We start from the raw sequence: 21,138 nt of genomic DNA, 5'->3' as shown, positions 1-21,138 counted from the left end.
TGGGGGGGCGGAACAGCAATTCTCATCCGAGAATCCATCCCGCACACCCTCCTCGCCACGCCGAAACTTAACGTAACGGAAGCGACCGCCATACAGACGGACATAGACGGCAAACCCACTGTTATCGTATCCACGTACGTTAGCAAGGGGAATGCACTACTACACAACGGAATACGAGACATAGACAGACTACTAGCGTTGGGGCCCTCGGTCATAATAGCCGGCGACTTTAACGCTAAACACCAATACTGGAACAATCACATGACAAACGCAAACGGAAACGCACTATACAGACATATGGAGAGGAGGGACTACAATATTTCGTACCCGGACCGGCCTACCGTACACATACATAGAGCCAAGTATCCGTCCACGTTGGATATCGCGCTAGTTCGGAACGTCCCGTACATGTCACAGATGGAAACTCTTGATGAGTTGTCGTCGGACCACTTACCGGTGATATTCACCGTGGGCGGCGAGACGAGAAACATCACCAGGGAACAGGTGCTGTACGGGGAAGCCGACTGGGAGAAATTTAAAAGAAGTATCAACGACGGCATTTACTTGGCTCCAAATACATATAATAATAAACAAGAAATAGACGACGCGATAAACCATTTAACACATTACATTCAAGTGGCACGCGACGAATGCATCCCCATAAAAATAATTACGCCAAATATAATAAAACTTACGCCACAAATAACTTCAATAATCGCGGATAAAAATAAGTTACGAAAAATGTATCAAAGCACCAAAAATAAATCATATAAAAAAGAATATAATATTTTAGTACGAAAAATAAAAGCAGAAATAAAAATATTAAAAAGCTCTCTCTGGGAGAAAAAGGTTTCCTCGCTCAGACCGGGCGATCAATCCGTATGGAAAATAGCAAAAGCCCTCAAAAGAAGAGGCATTAACATCCCTCCACTGACGATAGGACAAACCCTAGCCACGTCAGACGCCGCCAAAGCAGACGCGCTTGCGGATGCTTTCGAAAAGGCATACACCGCCACGGACGGCCTAAGCGATCCTGAGAAGGATCGCTTAGTTAACTTCAGCCTTACGGAAATAGAACAAGTGGAGCAAATTCCCATAGATGGAATTAAGCTGTGCACTCCCGGAGAGATAGCTATAAACCTAAAAAGACTAAAAACAAACACGGCACCTGGACCGGATAAAATTCATAACATAATTCTAAAACACCTACCGATCAGAGCCAGAATAGAAATATCTAAAATATTTAACGCGTGCCTACTGCAAGGCTATTTCCCACTAGAGTGGAAACAACCGACTGTACTTCCGTTCGCCAAACCGGGCAAGGACCACAAAATACCCACCAATTACAGACCAATAAGTTTACTGAATACTCTCAGTAAACTCCTAGAAAAAGTAATCACCACTCGACTTCTCACACACCATAAAAGTAACGAGACTCTGCCCGACGAGCAATTTGGTTTCCGAGCCCACCACTCAACCACACACCAGCTGACACGACTAGTCGAACATCTATCCTGGCAACTCAATAAAAACCGAGCCACAGCGATGGCCCTTTTCGACCTAGAAAAGGCCTTCGATACCGTATGGATAGATGGACTAGTCCATAAATTACACAACACAAACACACCCATATATCTCACAAAAATTATAAAATCTTATCTCACAGACCGCTCATTCAAAGTGGCATACAAAAACAGCACATCCACACCGAGAGACATACCGAAAGGTGTTCCGCAAGGAAGCATCCTAGGCCCACACCTCTTCAACATATACACACACGACATTCCGGCGCTTGGAAGATGCGAGAAAGCAATTTATGCAGACGACATGGCACTATACGCGACCTCTTTGTCACCAGAAATGGCGACAAAATACCTACAAACAGGGGCGTCCGAACTCGCGGAGTACTACCGCGGGTGGAGACTCAAACTCAACGAGACTAAGACAGAAGCCATAATGTTCTCTCGCAGAAAAAGAGCGCCGGCAAACAACCTCACAATAGGAAATAGCACTATACAGTGGGTAAAAGAAGTCAAGTATCTCGGGCTGAATCTACACTCGAAACTCACATGGAATCCCCATGTGACAAAAACAAAACGCAAAGCAAACAACGCAACGAGCGCCATAAGTGCACTTCTTAACAGAAGGAATCCTATGAGCACTCGTGTGAAAATGCTTATATACAACACGCTGATTCGTCCCATACTTACATATGCCTTCCCGGTTTGGGGCAGCCTACGTACAACTCAAATTGAAAGGCTCCAAGTTAATCAAAATAAGTGCATAAAAATAGCGTATAATACACGTAAACAACAAAGTATTAAAAAACTCCACGAAAATCAAAAAATCCCCACCCTCAAAGAATACGCGATAAACCAAACTAAAAATTTCTATGATAATATAAAAGACCATAAAAACCCAAAAATAAATCAACTAGGAGATTATAACTTAGACTCACTAGTTTTTACATATAAATATAGACTGCCCAAACATTACATAATGGCAGAGAATCACACACACCCACCCTGAAAACTCGGCGAGACAAAAACGCGATAAAAATGCGACCAAAGATACCATCACCTTCTCCGACGTATCCCCTCGTAGAATTAAATAAATAAAATACTTAAAATCGCGGTAATGTACAACGATTGAAATAAATTAAATTAAGATAAAATATACCTAGACATAAGTAACATAAGAAAATGAAATATTTAAAAACGCGAAAAATGTATAACGATTGAAAACATACACATAAGACTAATATGTATATAGATATAGGAATGTATCCAAATCCCTACTCCCGCCCATTAAATATGTAATGAAATATTTAAACGCGCGGTCAAGAACAGTGATTCGAATTTTGCATAAAATAATTAGACAGTGAAAGTGAAGTGAACAAGTGCAGTGTAGTGTGAAATATGAGTGCAGTTATGTGTGAAATATAAGTGCAGTGAAAGTGACGAGTGCCAGTGCAGTGTATATGTACAGTGAAGTGAAAAGTGAAGAGTGTGAAATACTTAAATTCGCGAAGTAATCTTTTTATCCCAACCAGTTCGAGCAGGGTTTTTGTTACTAGTTTTCCCTGCGAAAAGTTTCAAGTTTTTAAAGTTAAGTGTCAGTTTGAAATAATTAAATTCAGTGCCGAAATGGTGGCAATGCGCACAGCGCAGGTACACCAGTGTAGAATCTGTGGCCCCTCAGGCGGGAAAAGTGTCAGTGTTAGTGAAGTGCTCAAGAAAAAAAAAAAAAAAAAAAAAAAAAAAAAAAATTAGGGCGCCATCAAACGGTGACTTTTTGCCACACTCGCTTTTTTCGTGTGATTATCGGCAGAGAATATCTACAGCAGAAGATGGCAGACACAGCAGCGCCAGCGGCAGCGTCCCCCCTCCCGGCGACTCCGGCCAAGAAGGCGAAGGCTTCGGCCGCCGCCTCCAAAAAACCGAAGGCGAAGCCCTCTCACCCCAAGACCTCCGAGATGGTGAACAACGCGATAAAGGAGCTCAAGGAGCGCGGCGGCTCCTCCCTGCAGGCGATCAAGAAGTACATCTCCGCCAACTACAAGGTCGACGCCGACAAGCTCGCCCCCTTCATCAAGAAGTACCTCAAGGGGGCCGTCGAGTCCGGCGCCCTCGTCCAGACCAAGGGGAAGGGAGCATCCGGATCCTTCAAGCTGGAAGCTAGCAAGGCGAAGGCGTCCGCCGGAGGTGCCAAGAAGAAGAAGCCCGCCGCGGCCGCGTCCAAGAAGCGCTCCACCCCCGCGAAGGAGAGGAAGCCGGCCGCCGACAAGTCCGCCTCCTCCTCGGCCGCCTCGAAGAAGAAGCCCGCCAAGAAGGCGGCCGCTCCGGCCAAGGCCAAGAAGGCCGCCGCCTCGCCCGCAAAGAAGGCCGCCGCGAAGAAAGCCGCGCCCGCCAAGGCCAAGAGCCCGACCAAGGCCAAGAAGACCGCCAAGCCTCCCACCAAGAAGCCGAAGGCGCCCAAGCCAAAGAAGGCGGCCGCCCCGAAAGCCAAGCCCGCGGCGAAAAAGGCCGCCCCGAAGAAGTAGGCGGTGACAACGACGACGACGCCGGCGAGTCTACGACTATTATTATTCTTATCCCCTTCCCGAATCGGAAGACGGCGGGGGTTGATGGACACCGTAATTTTGAGGAGTTAAAAAGCCCTTGTCAGGGCTACCATATGCGCTCTCTATGTCGAATCGTCGGTTAGCTAGCCAGCCAGCTTCGTGCATTTATTTTATTAAATTTAAAAGTAATAGAATACCTACATAATAATATTATTTATGTCATGATGGGTATTTATTATTATTTATTTTTTTTTAATGAGAATATAAGTAAACATAGACAATTTGGTAAATAATATTTCACTTGAAAGTTGTGAGACTTTTCTTTTATAATATATGACATATTATTTTTATTCACATTTTAATGCAAAAAAAAAAAAAAAATATCTCATCATCAGAAGAGAGAATAAGTTTATAATCCAACTTGTGACGGTACGAAACCGACGAGTATTGAGTTATTAATATTTTACTTCATCAATCTCGTATATTATTATTTTTTTTTTTTAATATTATAAATTAAATAATCATTTGATAATTATTATTATTATTATTATTATGTATTTCTTTTTCAAAAGCATTTCTATCATATTATTATTATTTTTCAGATGCACGGCCGGCTAACAGAACGGGACCGACTGACTGACCGACGAGGCGATTGTTGGCCCTGACAAGGGCCGTTTTTTAATCGTGTGGATGGTTGTCGGAAACGGGCAGGCGAGTTGAAGACATTTTCTTTTTTAACCTCCGAAACCGTACAGGGTGCGGCCCTGGCGCTTGAGGGCGTAGACGACGTCCATGGCGGTGACAGTCTTCCTCTTAGCGTGCTCGGTGTAGGTGACAGCGTCTCTGATAACGTTCTCAAGGAACACCTTCAGCACCCCGCGTGTCTCCTCGTAGATCAGGCCGGATATGCGCTTGACTCCGCCGCGACGAGCCAGACGGCGAATGGCGGGCTTCGTGATACCCTGGATGTTATCACGCAGAACCTTCCTGTGACGCTTGGCGCCTCCTTTTCCCAGGCCTTTTCCTCCCTTTCCGCGACCGGTCATTCTCGCAAGTGGTTTTCTTCAAATATTCTCAAAAACAAAACTCGAGAGCACGGCGTGCGACCGTGCCGGACAGTGAACTGTGAGTGAGTGTGCTGAAATTTTTACGGACGCTCTATTTAAGCTCTTCGTAGACGCCTGCGTCTCCCCTGCCGAGTCACGACGCGCACGCACACGAACACGCTACGTGGACAGTCCGTCAACCGCCGTGTAAATTGTCAGTCAGCCAGCCTTTTACTTAGTATTATTATTATTTATTTATATGTTTATTATATTATCGATAATTTATTTTATTCATTTAATCATAAAATAGTTAGCCATCTCGCGATTCTCTATTCAAACAGTCAAACGAACGGGAACAAACGGAACGGACGGAAAGGGGGGAAGCGGACGGATGCCGCGCGGTCTTTTTGAATTGTCCAATCGGCGCCGTCCTGTCCCCCTCCACGGCGAAACGTATAACTTCGATAAATAGGAGCCATCTTCAAAAAGTGAGCGCATTCGTATAAACCTACTCCGCCCGGATAGTTTGAAACGGAAAAAATCAAATAAAATGGCACGTACCAAGCAGACGGCTCGCAAGTCCACCGGAGGGAAGGCGCCCAGGAAGCAGCTGGCCACCAAGGCGGCGCGCAAGAGCGCCCCCGCCACCGGAGGCGTGAAGAAGCCCCATCGCTACAGGCCCGGCACGGTGGCTCTCCGTGAGATCCGTCGCTACCAGAAGAGCACCGAGCTCCTCATCCGCAAGCTGCCCTTCCAGCGCCTGGTGCGCGAGATCGCCCAGGACTTCAAGACGGACCTCCGTTTCCAGAGCTCCGCCGTTATGGCCCTTCAGGAGGCCAGCGAGGCCTACCTGGTCGGCCTGTTCGAGGACACGAACCTGTGCGCCATCCACGCCAAGCGCGTCACCATCATGCCCAAGGACATCCAGCTGGCCAGGCGTATCCGCGGCGAGCGCGCTTAAACATCACCGCCGCCCCCCACCCAACAGCAACGGATGATGATTTTATAATGAATGTTGTATTATCATTGTCTTCGAACTTGGCTGCAGCACGATGCGTCTCTAAAATGGTCCTTTTCAGGACCGCCACATGTACATGATTAATTGATCGTTTCAACTTTTATTCGCTGCCGGGATTAATTTTATTTTTTATTATTATTTTTTTGTATTTTTACATAAAAAAAAATATAAAAGGAAAAACGTTAAGAGAAGTTATATAATTTTAAGAAGTCATGTTAAACATTATTGAGAATATGACACGTTTTTTTTCCCCCCCGTTAATCGTTAATATTAATAATAAATCTTTATTAACCGTAATATAGAACGCCATACGTACTAAAATGTATACACAGTTAAATGGCGGACTTATTGCCATTTGCAATTTCTTACAATCAACATTGTAAAATAGATATTTACATGGGTGTTCCTTTATTTTGAAAAAACAGCCTTCTATTTACACATATTATGTTATTTTTTTACTATGGATTATGTATGTATCTATGTATCCATCTATCTATCTATCTACCTACCTACCTACCTATATAAAATAGGAATTTATTAACACGGTAAAATAATAACAAAAAAAAAAAACTGAAATAAAATGTACGGTAAAGTATTTACAATACATATCAATTACTTTATAAAAATAAACATTCAAATATATAATATTATAGATGTTTTTTTTTAAAAGAAATAATATAAATAATAATAATAATAATAATAATAAAATACACCTAACGGCCGGGACAAACGCATCGCAATGTGGCGGCCCTGAAAAGGACCTTTATTTATAATTTCATTTCGTCGGCAGGCAATCAGGCAATCGGTGGCGGTTATCGTGATACGTGGTGACGGAGTGCACGACTTAAGCCTTCTTCTCTGTCTTCTTGGGCAGGAGCACCGCCTGGATGTTGGGCAGTACACCTCCCTGGGCGATGGTCACGCCCGAGAGCAGTTTGTTAAGCTCCTCGTCGTTGCGGATGGCCAGCTGCAGATGCCTGGGAATGATCCTGGTCTTCTTGTTGTCCCTGGCGGCGTTGCCGGCCAACTCGAGCACCTCAGCGGCCAGGTACTCCATCACGGCGGCGAGGTAGACGGGCGCGCCGGCTCCCACCCTCTCGGCGTAGTTGCCCTTCCTGAGAAGCCTGTGGATACGGCCGACGGGGAACTGGAGCCCCGCGCGGTTGGAGCGCGACTTTGCCTTTCCCTTGACCTTTCCTCCCTTTCCGCGACCGGACATGGCGAACTGGGTTTGTCTTTAAAAATATACGAGCTGCACGGGCGAGAAGCGCGTGCGAGTGGCTGGCGGTGTTTGTGGTTCAAAATTCTAAGAGGGGCTTATTTACGCTGTCCACTGTGCGCGCGCCGCAGTCGGTCCCCCTCACCGCATTGGCGCGTCGCCGCCGACGGAGTGGGGAGTGGGGATAGGACCGGCCTTGCGGAACGCGCCGACCGAAGTGACAAAATGGGGTCGTCGAAAAATGATCAGCTATAAGCTACCGCTCGCTCCGCCGTATCGCCGCCTCAGCTAAGCTCGGAGAAAAAAATCGACAATGCCGCCCAAGACCAGTGGAAAGGCAGCCAAGAAGTCTGGCAAGGCCCAGAAGAACATATCCAAGGGGGACAAGAAGAAGTCCAAGCGCAGGAGGAAGGAGAGCTACGCAATCTACATCTACAAAGTGCTGAAACAGGTGCACCCCGACACCGGTATCTCCAGCAAGGCCATGAGCATCATGAACAGCTTCGTCAACGACATCTTCGAGCGCATCGCCGCCGAGGCGTCGCGTCTCGCCCACTACAACAAGAGATCCACCATCACCAGCAGGGAGATCCAGACGGCCGTCAGGCTCCTGCTGCCCGGAGAGCTGGCCAAGCACGCCGTCAGCGAAGGCACCAAGGCCGTCACCAAGTACACCAGCTCCAAGTGAGAAGTCACAGCCGCCACACACGACCATCATCTGCGCACTCTATCGCGCAAGAACAATAACAGCATAGACGACAAACAAAGGTCCTTATCAGGACCGCCAGATTATGACACGATTGCATTGTTACGATGTATTTTTTTATTTTATGTATACGCAAACAAACCGATTGAGATTGATTGCCTTACTTTTTTATATTGAATATTACGCAGGTACGCCTTTGTCCCGGTGGTGTATTTTATATATTATGATAAAATAATACTACACATATTATAAATATATTAAATGCACTTGTGATAGATAGATAGGTAGATAGATTTTATATATGTTTATTTCTAATAAGATTACACTCACCCGGCGCGAGAGAGTCACGTCAGTCAGTCTGCGGCCATCGCGTCGCGTCGCGTCGCGTCGTCACTAAAAAAAAGAAAAAAGAGATTTTTTTTTCATAGTCATCATTGTAATAATTATAATTATACATTTTTGAAGTTGTGTAAATACATCGAGAATTTGTTCGTTCAGGGAAGTGCCTGAAATTTTTTTTTTTTTTTTTTTTTTTATATTTTTGAAGCACTCACATAAACTATCGACTGTGAAATGTACATTTTGATAAAATGTGCCGTGCCTATCTATGGTAAAATTTAATCGAACCGTATTTAAGAAACTAAATATTATTATTACGTTTGTTTTTATTCCTTATGCTATTTATTTACGGCGCTATTTATTTGCGATGCTAATGAAAATGTATGCTATCATAAATCGACTTTGAATATTATAAAAAATACCATAATGAAAATACGCCAACGGAGCCTGCGTTTATTTTTTATTTACATCCACAGATGGCGATAATGCGTCGTTTTTACGCACTAACTATCGACAATAATGGCCCAGCGTAATCGTTGTTTTATTTACAATATTCGTATTCATTGAACAATATAATATGAGCGACATAAATATATATTAATTACACAGTACGGCGTTGATATATTATATATTTTTTGTAATAATACACGAGAGACATACCATGTACGCGTGCGGAAGAAGATTCAAAGTCATCATCATTTCAATCTGACAAATTAATAAACAATACGGGTTGAAATGTAACACGACGACAATTAATATTGATTAAATACCGGTACACACACTACACTTCACTAATTATTATTGCACCAATCATCGGGTAGGTAAATGCCTATTTAGGCGGGTACCGGGAATGAAATAATGAAAAGCAAGCAGTGGCGAATTCGGCGAGTACTTTTTTTCGTTTTGACACCGACCAACCCGCGTTAATATTTTCCGCGACAGGGCGGGCGGCCGGCCGGCCGGCCGACCTACCCCGAGATTCCGTGCACCGAGGTCCGAAGGTGACTGATTGGAAATTCGAATAGGATAATAATAAATATCCATTTAAAACACAGGATCATCTCAAATTAGTGCAGCGCGGGGAGCGCGGCGGAGGTGGCGGAACCAGCCGGCCAGCAGGACAATCGGGGGCGGGGGTAGGCGTAAGTACCTACTGTAATATATTATATTTTATTATAATATGACTATAAATCCTTCTCCGGTTCATTATATTACCTACTGAATTTTATTAATATACTATTTTTCTCTCTTTTTCTAATGCGGCAGTCCACTTGACTTTGATTTCGATAATTACAAAAACAATATTAACTGTCAGGTAATTAGTTAATACCTACATGTTATTACATACCTTTTTATGAAAACTAAGAAGAAGAAGAATAATTATTATTTACCTACTATGTGCGGTGACATATTATATTTATTGTTATTCATTCATTTACTTGCAATATAAGTAGTTGCCTAATTAATATATTATTATTATAAATCAAATTTCTCATTTGAAATTTGTGTTACTACTAAAATCGCTTTAATGAAATTTTATCGACTTCTCTTGGTTTAAAATCTTCTACTTATATTGCTTTTTCAAATTTTAAAGATTACTTGCAATACTTGTTATTCCTTCTTTATTTTTTCTTTTTTTTTCTCTGCTGCATTGGCATGTTTTTATACTTTTAAACTACTTTTAATTACTTATATTATATATGTAAATAAAATCAATATATTGCTGCTCTTACTATAATGTGAGTTTAATTTTGAAGATGTTTTTTAAATTGACCAACATTTACTGTCTTATATTTCACTTAAGGATTCTTCTCATCGTTTCTTTGAATCCCTTAAAATAAATATGTGTATATTTATGTTTTTCCTTTTTTTAAAAAATGTTATTACTATTTTAATTTATTTTTACATCTGAGCGTGTTTTTCATTCTTTATTTCAATTTTTAATTACTATTTCCATTTGTAAATACTCACTACAAACTACAAACTTTAAAATATCTTTTTTTTTCACTTAAATTTTCATTTTTAAACAACTTTCATTTATATTTTTCTTTTTCCTTCTCTTTTTTATACTTTCATAACATTAACCTTACATATAATTGCTTTATAATATGGAAAATTCACTGGTCCATTAGAATTAAGTCTAATTGTGTAAAATATTAAACTTTGTAACTGTACTGTATGTTTCCTAAATAAAAGAAAATAAAAATAATAAACGTTCAAAGAAAATATGTACTTATGTAATAAAAATATCATTTTTGTTTTTTTCGCGCGAAGCGAAAGCAAATTTACAATTTCTCAACAAATTGTTCAATTCAAATATGTAATATACTGTTTTTCTTGAATTGTATGTTGTCCATGCACTTATGTTTTATATATCTATCTATAATTTATATGTGAAAATAACAACGCGGAAGTGTTCGGATACTACGTTGACAGGTTATGAATAAATATGCAGATATATCCGTAGATGGATTATGAATTTACCCACATAGCAAATCATTTGACCGTAGGCCAGTTACAGGCATACAGACCGACCGTCGTCCGTGTCCCTCCACGATTATGAAAGGTGCCATCTGTTGAACGGGATAATGTTCAGCCGGCCATCGGGCAATCGTTGCTTATATTATTTTCTCATTTATAACAGATGGCGCTAGTTACTCATGATTGTGTAAAATATTTCATAATTGTTTTTTTATTTTTGCTGATGATTTATGATATGACTACTTTTGTGTTTACATAGGTTTTAATTTTACTATTCTATATTATATTAAAAAAATAAACAAGGGGTCACATAAATAATGTACTTATTGTGGCGTTGATGTGCTTGTTGTATTATGTAGCGTTTGTTTTTTGTTTCCCGTTGCCTTGTTTTGTTTTCTGTACGTGGTGTCAATAATGAACTTCCTTTTCAGATGATTCATTGGGAATATTATACCGTTTTATACACACCCTTCATAATAGCCAGCCATTCCCGTACAAATACTGTGTACTACTGTGCTATGCTCAGTGCCCATATTCGCTAGATTAATTCCTTAAGATAAAACATTATTTTATATTTAACGTAGATAAAAATTTACACGTCTTTCTCGGATTCAACTTTTATGCGAGCGCGTTGGTCATGGCTTTGATATATAATAGAGTGCATAATATAAATTTAAATTTGAATGTTTCCCGTGCAATTATCGCCCTAGATAATTTTTGCTTTACGATAGTTCCGCCGCGCTGGAAGTATCGTATTGCATAATATTCTATGCTATGTGTACGTTACGTTATAGAGCTTCTGTATTTCTAATTCGGAAGTTTAAAAATCTTTGTCTTATTTTGAGCTTCTATATTTCCTTTTCGGAAGTTTAAAAACCTCTTTTTCATTTTGGGAACTGAGCTTAAACTTTCAAAAGCTCAGTCAAACTTTTATAATTCATTTCAATTTGAAGGGCCGTCGAAATTAGCTTTTGAATCGACATCATCCACGACTGAACAAAATCTGAGACCGACAGAAACCGCAGCCTGAAAAATTTCACCGGACGACGCGTTGCCCTGCGTTGCGTCACGTCACGTTACGTTGCGCTACGTTACGTTACGTTACGTCACGTCGCGTCGCGTCACATTGCATTCCTTTACGTTCGTTGTGGACTTTTTTTTTTTTTTTTTTTTTTTTTTTTTTATTCTCTTCTCTTCTCTTTTCTTTCTTCTTTCATCTTTCTTCTTTCTCTCCCTTCCTCCCCCCCATCTGTGTCTCTGATTTTTTTTTTTTTTTTCATTTTAATTACATTTTTCTCAAATGGAATTGTTCCCATAATAAAATTACAGATTGCCACTAAGAAAAACGTAACAAAAAAAATATACATACAACATAATATTATAATAATTATACATATAATTGTATAATATATATTTTGTTTACATAAATACATATTTACTTTTATTTAAATGCTTATATCATCACCTACATGTCTTATTCCTTTTACATCGTCTCCATCGGCAGCCGGGCCGGACCAGCTCGATCTCTCTCCGCGCCCGCCTCTCGAACTCGGAAGTTATATCTGTAGGTCCGCTAGCGCGCGCTTGTGTGTGTTACGATCGGCCACTTCGGGGCCCCGGTGCCGGGGGCCGCGGCCGCCCCTGTCGCCCACCGCCGCCTCGGACTGCGGCCCGGGCTCTCCCCCGAGAGGTCGGTGCCCCCCCGGAGCCCCAACTTGCCGGGGAGACGGATTCGCGCCCGCTTTTCCGCCGCCCAACGCTGCCGCCCTCGCGCATTTGCGCCTCCGAATGTCCGCACCTCCGCGCGCCCGGGGCCCGGGCCCCCGGCGACGCCGCGCGACGACGGCGAGACCTCCCGCGCGGAGGATCCCCTCATTCCGGAGGGTCCCAGCCTCGGGGCTGCGCCCCCGCGACGCCTTTTGTCCGACCGCCTAAGCATAAATGACAACACTTTTCATCGGCAAAATCGACAAGCGCGCGTAGCCCGACTGCGACACGGTACAAATTATTTTCGAGTACAGAATTTCGCGCGATTAGGGCGCCATCTGCGCGGATAAGTGGGAAAAGGTGATGGTTCTGATGGAACTCCTCTCCCCGCTTCTCGATGGATGAGCAGCATCCCCGCGACACCGGAATACTCTTGTGGAACGCGCGCGGCATCACAAGCAAGACAGAAGAACTGCTGCATCTCGCCGAGCAGACGGGTATGAAAATCATTCTAATAACTGAGACACATTTAACCCCACAACAATATATCAGGCTGCCCGGATACGAACTATACCGAAACGATCGCGAGGGGAGGAGGGGGGGCGGAACAGCAATTCTCATCCGAGAATCCATCCCGCACACCCTCCTCGCCACGCCGAAACTTAACGTAACGGAAGCAACCGCCATACAGACGGACATAGACGGCAAACCCACTGTTATCGTATCCACGTACGTTAGCAAGGGGAATGCACTACTACACAACGGAATACGAGACATAGACAGACTACTAGCGTTGGGGCCCTCGGTCATAATAGCCGGCGACTTTAACGCTAAACACCAATACTGGAACAATCACATGACAAACGCAAACGGAAACGCACTATACAGACATATGGAGAGGAGGGACTACAATATTTCGTACCCGGACCGGCCTACCGTACACATACATAGAGCCAAGTATCCGTCCACGTTGGATATCGCGCTAGTTCGGAACGTCCCGTACATGTCACAGATGGAAACTCTTGATGAGTTGTCGTCGGACCACTTACCGGTGATATTCACCGTGGGCGGCGAGACGAGAAACATCACCAGGGAACAGGTGCTGTACGGGGAAGCCGACTGGGAGAAATTTAAAAGAAGTATCAACGACGGCATTTACTTGGCTCCAAATACATATAATAATAAACAAGAAATAGACGACGCGATAAACCATTTAACACATTACATTCAAGTGGCACGCGACGAATGCATCCCCATAAAAATAATTACGCCAAATATAATAAAACTTACGCCACAAATAACTTCAATAATCGCGGATAAAAATAAGTTACGAAAAATGTATCAAAGCACCAAAAATAAATCATATAAAAAAGAATATAATATTTTAGTACGAAAAATAAAAGCAGAAATAAAAATATTAAAAAGCTCTCTCTGGGAGAAAAAGGTTTCCTCGCTCAGACCGGGCGATCAATCCGTATGGAAAATAGCAAAAGCCCTCAAAAGAAGAGGCATTAACATCCCTCCACTGACGATAGGACAAACCCTAGCCACGTCAGACGCCGCCAAAGCAGACGCGCTTGCGGATGCTTTCGAAAAGGCATACACCGCCACGGACGGCCTAAGCGATCCTGAGAAGGATCGCTTAGTTAACTTCAGCCTTACGGAAATAGAACAAGTGGAGCAAATTCCCATAGATGGAATTAAGCTGTGCACTCCCGGAGAGATAGCTATAAACCTAAAAAGACTAAAAACAAACACGGCACCTGGACCGGATAAAATTCATAACATAATTCTAAAACACCTACCGATCAGAGCCAGAATAGAAATATCTAAAATATTTAACGCGTGCCTACTGCAAGGCTATTTCCCACTAGAGTGGAAACAACCGACTGTACTTCCGTTCGCCAAACCGGGCAAGGACCACAAAATACCCACCAATTACAGACCAATAAGTTTACTGAATACTCTCAGTAAACTCCTAGAAAAAGTAATCACCACTCGACTTCTCACACACCATAAAAGTAACGAGACTCTGCCCGACGAGCAATTTGGTTTCCGAGCCCACCACTCAACCACACACCAGCTGACACGACTAGTCGAACATCTATCCTGGCAACTCAATAAAAACCGAGCCACAGCGATGGCCCTTTTCGACCTAGAAAAGGCCTTCGATACCGTATGGATAGATGGACTAGTCCATAAATTACACAACACAAACACACCCATATATCTCACAAAAATTATAAAATCTTATCTCACAGACCGCTCATTCAAAGTGGCATACAAAAACAGCACATCCACACCGAGAGACATACCGAAAGGTGTTCCGCAAGGAAGCATCCTAGGCCCACACCTCTTCAACATATACACACACGACATTCCGGCGCTTGGAAGATGCGAGAAAGCAATTTATGCAGACGACATGGCACTATACGCGACCTCTTTGTCACCAGAAATGGCGACAAAATACCTACAAACAGGGGCGTCCGAACTCGCGGAGTACTACCGCGGGTGGAGACTCAAACTCAACGAGACTAAGACAGAAGCCATAATGTTCTCTCGCAGAAAAAGAGCGCCGGCAAACAACCTCACAATAGGAAATAGCACTATACAGTGGGTAAAAGAAGTCAAGTATCTCGGGCTGAATCTACACTCGAAACTCACATGGAATCCCCATGTGACAAAAACAAAACGCAAAGCAAACAACGCAACGAGCGCCATAAGTGCACTTCTTAACAGAAGGAATCCTATGAGCACTCGTGTGAAAATGCTTATATACAACACGCTGATTCGTCCCATACTTACATATGCCTTCCCGGTTTGGGGCAGCCTACGTACAACTCAATTTGAAAGGCTCCAAGTTAATCAAAATAAGTGCATAAAAATAGCGTATAATACACGTAAACAACAAAGTATTAAAAAACTCCACGAAAATCAAAAAATCCCCACCCTCAAAGAATACGCGATAAACCAAACTAAAAATTTCTATGATAATATAAAAGACCATAAAAACCCAAAAATAAATCAACTAGGAGATTATAACTTAGACTCACTAGTTTTTACATATAAATATAGACTGCCCAAACATTACATAATGGCAGAGAATCACACACACCCACCCTGAAAACTCGGCGAGACAAAAACGCGATAAAAATGCGACCAAAGATACCATCACCTTCTCCGACGTATCCCCTCGTAGAATTAAATAAATAAAATACTTAAAATCGCGGTAATGTACAACGATTGAAATAAATTAAATTAAGATAAAATATACCTAGACATAAGTAACATAAGAAAATGAAATATTTAAAAACGCGAAAAATGTATAACGATTGAAAACATACACATAAGACTAATATGTATATAGATATAGGAATGTATCCAAATCCCTACTCCCGCCCATTAAATATGTAATGAAATATTTAAACGCGCGGTCAAGAACAGTGATTCGAATTTTGCATAAAATAATTAGACAGTGAAAGTGAAGTGAACAAGTGCAGTGTAGTGTGAAATATGAGTGCAGTTATGTGTGAAATATAAGTGCAGTGAAAGTGACGAGTGCCAGTGCAGTGTATATGTACAGTGAAGTGAAAAGTGAAGAGTGTGAAATACTTAAATTCGCGAAGTAATCTTTTTATCCCAACCAGTTCGAGCAGGGTTTTTGTTACTAGTTTTCCCTGCGAAAAGTTTCAAGTTTTTAAAGTTAAGTGTCAGTTTGAAATAATTAAATTCAGTGCCGAAATGGTGGCAATGCGCACAGCGCAGGTACACCAGTGTAGAATCTGTGGCCCCTCAGGCGGGAAAAGTGTCAGTGTTAGTGAAGTGCTCAAGAAAAAAAAAAAAAAAAAAAAAAAAAAAAAAAAAAAAAAAAAAAAAATTAGGGCGCCATCAAACGGTGACTTTTTGCCACACTCGCTTTTTTCGTGTGATTATCGGCAGAGAATATCTACAGCAGAAGATGGCAGACACAGCAGCGCCAGCGGCAGCGTCCCCCCTCCCGGCGACTCCGGCCAAGAAGGCGAAGGCTTCGGCCGCCGCCTCCAAAAAACCGAAGGCGAAGCCCTCTCACCCCAAGACCTCCGAGATGGTGAACAACGCGATAAAGGAGCTCAAGGAGCGCGGCGGCTCCTCCCTGCAGGCGATCAAGAAGTACATCTCCGCCAACTACAAGGTCGACGCCGACAAGCTCGCCCCCTTCATCAAGAAGTACCTCAAGGGGGCCGTCGAGTCCGGCGCCCTCGTCCAGACCAAGGGGAAGGGAGCATCCGGATCCTTCAAGCTGGAAGCTAGCAAGGCGAAGGCGTCCGCCGGAGGTGCCAAGAAGAAGAAGCCCGCCGCGGCCGCGTCCAAGAAGCGCTCCACCCCCGCGAAGGAGAGGAAGCCGGCCGCCGACAAGTCCGCCTCCTCCTCGGCCGCCTCGAAGAAGAAGCCCGCCAAGAAGGCGGCCGCTCCGGCCAAGGCCAAGAAGGCCGCCGCCTCGCCCGCAAAGAAGGCCGCCGCGAAGAAAGCCGCGCCCGCCAAGGCCAAGAGCCCGACCAAGGCCAAGAAGACCGCCAAGCCTCCCACCAAGAAGCCGAAGGCGCCCAAGCCAAAGAAGGCGGCCGCCCCGAAAGCCAAGCCCGCGGCGAAAAGGCCGCCCCGAAGAAGTAGGCGGTGACAACGACGACGACGCCGGCGAGTCTACGACTATTATTATTCTTATCCCCTTCCCGAATCGGAAGACGGCGGGGGTTGATGGACACCGTAATTTTGAGGAGTTAAAAAGCCCTTGTCAGGGCTACCATATGCGCTCTCTATGTCGAATCGTCGGTTAGCTAGCCAGCCAGCTTCGTGCATTTATTTTATTAAATTTAAAAGTAATAGAATACCTACATAATAATATTATTTATGTCATGATGGGTATTTATTATTATTTATTTTTTTTTAATGAGAATATAAGTAAACATAGACAATTTGGTAAATAATATTTCACTTGAAAGTTGTGAGACTTTTCTTTTATAATATATGACATATTATTTTTATTCACATTTTAATGCAAAAAAAAAAAAAAAATATCTCATCATCAGAAGAGAGAATAAGTTTATAATCCAACTTGTGACGGTACGAAACCGACGAGTATTGAGTTATTAATATTTTACTTCATCAATCTCGTATATTATTATTTTTTTTTTTTAATATTATAAATTAAATAATCATTTGATAATTATTATTATTATTATTATTATGTATTTCTTTTTCAAAAGCATTTCTATCATATTATTATTATTTTTCAGATGCACGGCCGGCTAACAGAACGGGACCGACTGACTGACCGACGAGGCGATTGTTGGCCCTGACAAGGGCCGTTTTTTAATCGTGTGGATGGTTGTCGGAAACGGGCAGGCGAGTTGAAGACATTTTCTTTTTTAACCTCCGAAACCGTACAGGGTGCGGCCCTGGCGCTTGAGGGCGTAGACGACGTCCATGGCGGTGACAGTCTTCCTCTTAGCGTGCTCGGTGTAGGTGACAGCGTCTCTGATAACGTTCTCAAGGAACACCTTCAGCACCCCGCGTGTCTCCTCGTAGATCAGGCCGGATATGCGCTTGACTCCGCCGCGACGAGCCAGACGGCGAATGGCGGGCTTCGTGATACCCTGGATGTTATCACGCAGAACCTTCCTGTGACGCTTGGCGCCTCCTTTTCCCAGAGCCTTTTCCTCCCTTTCCGCGACCGGTCATTCTCGCAAGTGGTTTTCTTCAAATATTCTCAAAAACAAAACTCGAGAGCACGGCGTGCGACCGTGCCGGACAGTGAACTGTGAGTGAGTGTGCTGAAATTTTTACGGACGCTCTATTTAAGCTCTTCGTAGACGCCTGCGTCTCCCCTGCCGAGTCACGACGCGCACGCACACGAACACGCTACGTGGACAGTCCGTCAACCGCCGTGTAAATTGTCAGTCAGCCAGCCTTTTACTTAGTATTATTATTATTTATTTATATGTTTATTATATTATCGATAATTTATTTTATTCATTTAATCATAAAATAGTTAGCCATCTCGCGATTCTCTATTCAAACAGTCAAACGAACGGGAACAAACGGAACGGACGGAAAGGGGGGAAGCGGACGGATGCCGCGCGGTCTTTTTGAATTGTCCAATCGGCGCCGTCCTGTCCCCCTCCACGGCGAAACGTATAACTTCGATAAATAGGAGCCATCTTCAAAAAGTGAGCGCATTCGTATAAACCTACTCCGCCCGGATAGTTTGAAACGGAAAAAATCAAATAAAATGGCACGTACCAAGCAGACGGCTCGCAAGTCCACCGGAGGGAAGGCGCCCAGGAAGCAGCTGGCCACCAAGGCGGCGCGCAAGAGCGCCCCCGCCACCGGAGGCGTGAAGAAGCCCCATCGCTACAGGCCCGGCACGGTGGCTCTCCGTGAGATCCGTCGCTACCAGAAGAGCACCGAGCTCCTCATCCGCAAGCTGCCCTTCCAGCGCCTGGTGCGCGAGATCGCCCAGGACTTCAAGACGGACCTCCGTTTCCAGAGCTCCGCCGTTATGGCCCTTCAGGAGGCCAGCGAGGCCTACCTGGTCGGCCTGTTCGAGGACACGAACCTGTGCGCCATCCACGCCAAGCGCGTCACCATCATGCCCAAGGACATCCAGCTGGCCAGGCGTATCCGCGGCGAGCGCGCTTAAACATCACCGCCGCCCCCCACCCAACAGCAACGGATGATGATTTTATAATGAATGTTGTATTATCATTGTCTTCGAACTTGGCTGCAGCACGATGCGTCTCTAAAATGGTCCTTTTCAGGACCGCCACATGTACATGATTAATTGATCGTTTCAACTTTTATTCGCTGCCGGGATTAATTTTATTTTTTATTATTATTTTTTTGTATTTTTACATAAAAAAAAATATAAAAGGAAAAACGTTAAGAGAAGTTATATAATTTTAGAAGTCATGTTAAACATTATTGAGAATATGACACGTTTTTTTTCCCCCCCGTTAATCGTTAATATTAATAATAAATCTTTATTAACCGTAATATAGAACGCCATACGTACTAAAATGTATACACAGTTAAATGGCGGACTTATTGCCATTTGCAATTTCTTACAATCAACATTGTAAAATAGATATTTACATGGGTGTTCCTTTATTTTGAAAAAACAGCCTTCTATTTACACATATTATGTTATTTTTTTACTATGGATTATGTATGTATCTATGTATCCATCTATCTATCTATCTACCTACCTACCTACCTATATAAAATAGGAATTTATTAACACGGTAAAATAATAACAAAAAAAAAAAACTGAAATAAAATGTACGGTAAAGTATTTACAATACATATCAATTACTTTATAAAAATAAACATTCAAATATATAATATTATAGATGTTTTTTTTTAAAGAAATAATATAAATAATAATAATAATAATAATAATAAAATACACCTAACGGCCGGGACAAACGCATCGCAATGTGGCGGCCCTGAAAAGGACCTTTATTTATAATTTCATTTCGTCGGCAGGCAATCAGGCAATCGGTGGCGGTTATCGTGATACGTGGTGACGGAGTGCACGACTTAAGCCTTCTTCTCTGTCTTCTTGGGCAGGAGCACCGCCTGGATGTTGGGCAGTACACCTCCCTGGGCGATGGTCACGCCCGAGAGCAGTTTGTTAAGCTCCTCGTCGTTGCGGATGGCCAGCTGCAGATGCCTGGGAATGATCCTGGTCTTCTTGTTGTCCCTGGCGGCGTTGCCGGCCAACTCGAGCACCTCAGCGGCCAGGTACTCCATCACGGCGGCGAGGTAGACGGGCGCGCCGGCTCCCACCCTCTCGGCGTAGTTGCCCTTCCTGAGAAGCCTGTGGATACGGCCGACGGGGAACTGGAGCCCCGCGCGGTTGGAGCGCGACTTTGCCTTTCCTTGACCTTTCCTCCCTTTCCGCGACCGGACATGGCGAACTGGGTTTGTCTTTAAAAATATACGAGCTGCACGGGCGAGAAGCGCGTGCGAGTGGCTGGCGGTGTTTGTGGTTCAAAATTCTAAGAGGGGCTTATTTACGCTGTCCACTGTGCGCGCGCCGCAGTCGGTCCCCCTCACCGCATTGGCGCGTCGCCGCCGACGGAGTGGGGAGTGGGGATAGGACCGGCCTTGCGGAACGCGCCGACCGAAGTGACAAAATGGGGTCGTCGAAAAATGATCAGCTATAAGCTACCGCTCGCTCCGCCGTATCGCCGCCTCAGCTAAGCTCGGAGAAAAAAATCGACAATGCCGCCCAAGACCAGTGGAAAGGCAGCCAAGAAGTCTGGCAAGGCCCAGAAGAACATATCCAAGGGGGACAAGAAGAAGTCCAAGCGCAGGAGGAAGGAGAGCTACGCAATCTACATCTACAAAGTGCTGAAACAGGTGCACCCCGACACCGGTATCTCCAGCAAGGCCATGAGCATCATGAACAGCTTCGTCAACGACATCTTCGAGCGCATCGCCGCCGAGGCGTCGCGTCTCGCCCACTACAACAAGAGATCCACCATCACCAGCAGGGAGATCCAGACGGCCGTCAGA

The 21,138-nt window shown here is 43.8% G+C and overlaps 9 protein-coding genes and 1 pseudogene across 10 annotated transcripts; 6 read left to right on the top strand and 4 right to left on the bottom strand.

Annotated features, from left to right (window-relative positions):
* Positions 1 to 3,284: 3,284 nt before the first annotated feature.
* On the top strand, positions 3,285 to 4,358 carry LOC148271115 (uncharacterized). Its single transcript, XM_088241816.1, has one exon. It carries the CDS (start codon positions 3,350 to 3,352, stop codon positions 4,040 to 4,042), a length of 693 nt encoding a protein of 230 aa, XP_088097942.1. The 5' UTR covers positions 3,285 to 3,349; the 3' UTR covers positions 4,043 to 4,358.
* A 262-nt stretch (positions 4,359 to 4,620) lies between these two features.
* Positions 4,621 to 5,282, bottom strand: LOC148271114 (histone H4). The gene has a single exon (XM_088241821.1). The coding sequence runs from the start codon at positions 5,107 to 5,109 to the stop codon at positions 4,798 to 4,800; it is 312 nt and encodes a 103-aa protein (XP_088097947.1). The 5' UTR covers positions 5,110 to 5,282; the 3' UTR covers positions 4,621 to 4,797.
* Positions 5,283 to 5,477: 195 nt separating this feature from the next.
* On the top strand, positions 5,478 to 6,790 carry LOC148271113 (histone H3). Its single transcript, XM_088241817.1, has one exon. It carries the CDS (start codon positions 5,660 to 5,662, stop codon positions 6,068 to 6,070), a length of 411 nt encoding a protein of 136 aa, XP_088097943.1. The 5' UTR covers positions 5,478 to 5,659; the 3' UTR covers positions 6,071 to 6,790.
* Positions 6,791 to 6,871: 81 nt separating this feature from the next.
* LOC148271112 (histone H2A) lies at positions 6,872 to 7,457 on the bottom strand. The gene has a single exon (XM_088241818.1). The coding sequence runs from the start codon at positions 7,344 to 7,346 to the stop codon at positions 6,972 to 6,974; it is 375 nt and encodes a 124-aa protein (XP_088097944.1). The 5' UTR covers positions 7,347 to 7,457; the 3' UTR covers positions 6,872 to 6,971.
* A 69-nt stretch (positions 7,458 to 7,526) lies between these two features.
* Positions 7,527 to 8,291, top strand: LOC148271111 (histone H2B). The gene has a single exon (XM_088241819.1). It carries the CDS (start codon positions 7,660 to 7,662, stop codon positions 8,032 to 8,034), a length of 375 nt encoding a protein of 124 aa, XP_088097945.1. The 5' UTR covers positions 7,527 to 7,659; the 3' UTR covers positions 8,035 to 8,291.
* Positions 8,292 to 16,479: 8,188 nt separating this feature from the next.
* Positions 16,480 to 17,537, top strand: LOC148271110 (uncharacterized). Its single transcript, XM_088241823.1, has one exon. The coding sequence runs from the start codon at positions 16,538 to 16,540 to the stop codon at positions 17,234 to 17,236; it is 699 nt and encodes a 232-aa protein (XP_088097949.1). The 5' UTR covers positions 16,480 to 16,537; the 3' UTR covers positions 17,237 to 17,537.
* Positions 17,538 to 17,843: 306 nt separating this feature from the next.
* On the bottom strand, positions 17,844 to 18,297 carry LOC148271109 (histone H4-like). Its single transcript, XM_088241815.1, is given in 2 exon segments — positions 17,844 to 18,266; positions 18,268 to 18,297. Coding segments are annotated over 2 exon segments (312 nt in total). The 3' UTR covers positions 17,844 to 17,984.
* A 276-nt stretch (positions 18,298 to 18,573) lies between these two features.
* LOC148271108 (histone H3) lies at positions 18,574 to 19,498 on the top strand. The gene has a single exon (XM_088241814.1). The coding sequence runs from the start codon at positions 18,848 to 18,850 to the stop codon at positions 19,256 to 19,258; it is 411 nt and encodes a 136-aa protein (XP_088097940.1). The 5' UTR covers positions 18,574 to 18,847; the 3' UTR covers positions 19,259 to 19,498.
* Positions 19,499 to 20,026: 528 nt separating this feature from the next.
* On the bottom strand, positions 20,027 to 20,531 carry LOC148271107 (histone H2A-like; annotated as a pseudogene). The gene has a single exon (XR_015825198.1). The product of XR_015825198.1 is annotated as a histone H2A-like (transcript).
* Positions 20,532 to 20,801: 270 nt separating this feature from the next.
* On the top strand, positions 20,802 to 21,132 carry LOC148271106 (histone H2B-like; the record flags this gene model as incomplete). Its single annotated transcript, XM_088241822.1, has 1 exon — positions 20,802 to 21,132. A coding segment is annotated over exon 1 (288 nt), but the record flags the coding sequence as incomplete, so codon positions are not given.
* Positions 21,133 to 21,138: the final 6 nt, after the last annotated feature.

Source organism: Micrasema longulum, unplaced genomic scaffold (genome assembly GCF_059751315.1).
Source record: "Micrasema longulum isolate JH-2025_06_02 unplaced genomic scaffold, ASM5975131v1 h1tg003093l, whole genome shotgun sequence".
Taxonomy (NCBI): domain Eukaryota; kingdom Metazoa; phylum Arthropoda; class Insecta; order Trichoptera; family Brachycentridae; genus Micrasema; species Micrasema longulum.
The sequence above is the reverse complement of the archived record's forward strand: the minus strand, read 5'-3'. Positions and strand labels throughout refer to the sequence as shown.